Genomic DNA, 2302 nt, shown 5'->3' with positions numbered 1-2302 from the left:
TTTTTTTTTTTTTTTTTTTTTTTTCTTTGAGACATAAAAAATTGAAACTGGAAATCCCAAAGGAACCCCACAAGTCAAAGTTAATCTAGCTAATGCATTACAGTGTCTTCATTTCTGAGCTTGTTGGAGGGGAGGACAGTTGGCCAAATAAATAAGCTGGCCAATGACAGATGAACCTCATTTACTCATCCGAGTGTGACAGTTGGACGATTGTTTTATATATTAACCTTCTTTTCGTTATATATATCACACTCCTTCGTTGCACCACTTCACAGTCACCTCTGGTTGCTTTTCTTCTTCTTCTGGTGCTCTCATTGTTGCTTTAATTTGGCTTCTTTGTTTGAGCCAGCAATGGGGGCTGTTTCAGGTTGCATTATGATTGCTTTCATGTGTGCTTTTCTTGTGAGTGGTTTGGTAGTGGCTGATGTTAGCGGGATTAAGGATGAGAAGAACTTGTTTCACCATCCACATATTTTTAAGGGGGCAGGTCTAGGTCATGGGATTTATAAGAGGGGGTTTAGACATGGAAGGTTTGGTGGAGGCATTGGAGGTGGGGCTGGTGGTGGTGGCGGCCTCGGTGGTGGTGGTGGTTTAGGAGGTGGTGGCGGTCTAGGTGGAGGCATTGGAGGTGGGGCTGGTGGTGGTGGTGGTTTAGGAAGTGGTGGAGGTCTAGGTGGAGGAGCTGGTGGAGGCATTGGTGGTGGAGCTGGTGGTGGTGGTGGAGTTGGTGGAGGTGGTGGTCTAGGCGGTGGTGGTGGCCTTGGTGGAGGAGGTGGTGGAGGCTTAGGAGGTGGTGGTGGTGGTGGTGCAGGTGCAGGTGCTGGTGGGGGCTTTGGTGGTGGTGCAGGTGGAGGTGCAGGTGGAGGAGGTGGATTTGGCGGCGGTGGTGGTGCAGGAGGAGGGTTTGGAGCAGGTGGAGGTGGAGGTGTTGGCGGAGGACTTGGTGGTGGTGGCGGTGCCGGTGGGGGTGGTGGTTTTGGTGGAGGTGGTGGGTTCGGGGCTGGTGGTGGTTTTGGAGCTGGTGGTGGTGCTGGGTTTGGTGGTGGACACTAGAGTACTTTACAACAACTTCAAGAGCGAGCTTCTTTGCTGTTTACGTACGTGCTAGGGGTATTAGAATGTTTGTTCATAATGCTGGTCATAATTATTCTTTCTTAATTCTGTTTTAGACTTTTTGTTTAATGTTGATTGAAACTTATGAAGTTAGTTAAAGATGCTTATAGATCAAATATCAGCATCTGTATTTCCTTCATGTACGTGGGAAGAGTATAACCTGTTAGGTCTCGGTCTGTTATGAATAAATCATTCCAAGTCTCTGGTTTGTTGTGTCTACTGTCTTGGTTTTGTTTTTTCTCTAATCTCCTAAATGTGAATAGCTTCAAGAACTAAACTTTACCCATAGCAAGTAAGGCCAGAGCCTTAATGGTAACATCAACCGATAATGACCGGCCGATTTACCTAGAAGTAGCATCTAGTTTTATCGTGCAAAAGCCAAAAAAATAAAAAGAGACCAAAGAGGAAGGGAGTAAATGTACAACAGTAGATTAAAAATAAATTAAAAAATAAAAAAGTAAAAGTTAATGAAACATTAATTTTAAAAAAATTTTATGAAAAAAAAAAATAACCAAAATTTTTAATATTTTCCATAAAATTAATATCAAATTTTTTTTAATATAGTCAATTAACAAGTACCCGCACCCATTAACTCGACCTTAAATTGAAAAATAAAAGCTAACCAACAAGTGCACACGTGGTGGAAAGGCGCAAGGATTTCGTTTTGGTGAAGAGGTCCCAAATGAATTACTCACATTTATTGCACGTCTTCGTTCTAAGTAAATTTATGGTCTAACCACTAGCTAGCTACCCTTTTTTCAAATTTTTTTTTTTTTTTTTTTGGGGGGGTGGGGTGGGTCGGGGAAGGTGAAGTACACGTAGCTACGATGGTTGTAACTCGGTATGGTTTGGTCATAGTTCAAGTCTGTCCCAATGACCATCTTAATGAAAGTTGGACTTGTAGCGCCCCATATACAAGTTGTTGATTGAATGAGATTAATGGATCGATGTTCAGGAAAATGTTGGTCATTAGATCAAAGCAATTGTTTTGTGGTGAAAATTGAGGAGGCCCTTGGTTTGAAGTTTTACAAGAGCTAGCTAGGTTTGAATAATATATATCTACTACTCTCACAACAGGCTAGCCTTTTGTAATTAAAGCAATAGGACTGCACTAGCCCACTGAGGTATATAAGCTCTCATTCAGTACGTGTATTTAAATAACAGTTTTTAAGTTTTTTAAAATATGTAT

At 41.9% G+C, this 2302-nt stretch overlaps 1 protein-coding gene across 1 annotated transcript; it reads left to right on the top strand.

Annotated features, from left to right (window-relative positions):
* The first annotated feature begins 242 nt into the window (after positions 1 to 242).
* LOC112033423 (glycine-rich protein 23-like) lies at positions 243 to 1334 on the top strand. Its single transcript, XM_024066195.2, has one exon. It carries the CDS (start codon positions 352 to 354, stop codon positions 1051 to 1053), a length of 702 nt encoding a protein of 233 aa, XP_023921963.2. The 5' UTR covers positions 243 to 351; the 3' UTR covers positions 1054 to 1334.
* The last annotated feature ends 968 nt before the right edge of the window (positions 1335 to 2302 follow it).

This window comes from Quercus suber, unplaced genomic scaffold, assembly GCF_002906115.3.
Source record: "Quercus suber isolate HL8 unplaced genomic scaffold, Cork oak 2.0 scaffold_272, whole genome shotgun sequence".
NCBI classification, from domain to species: Eukaryota; Viridiplantae; Streptophyta; class Magnoliopsida; order Fagales; family Fagaceae; genus Quercus; species Quercus suber.
Note: the sequence above shows the minus strand (reverse complement) of the source record. Positions and strands in the feature narration are given on the sequence as shown.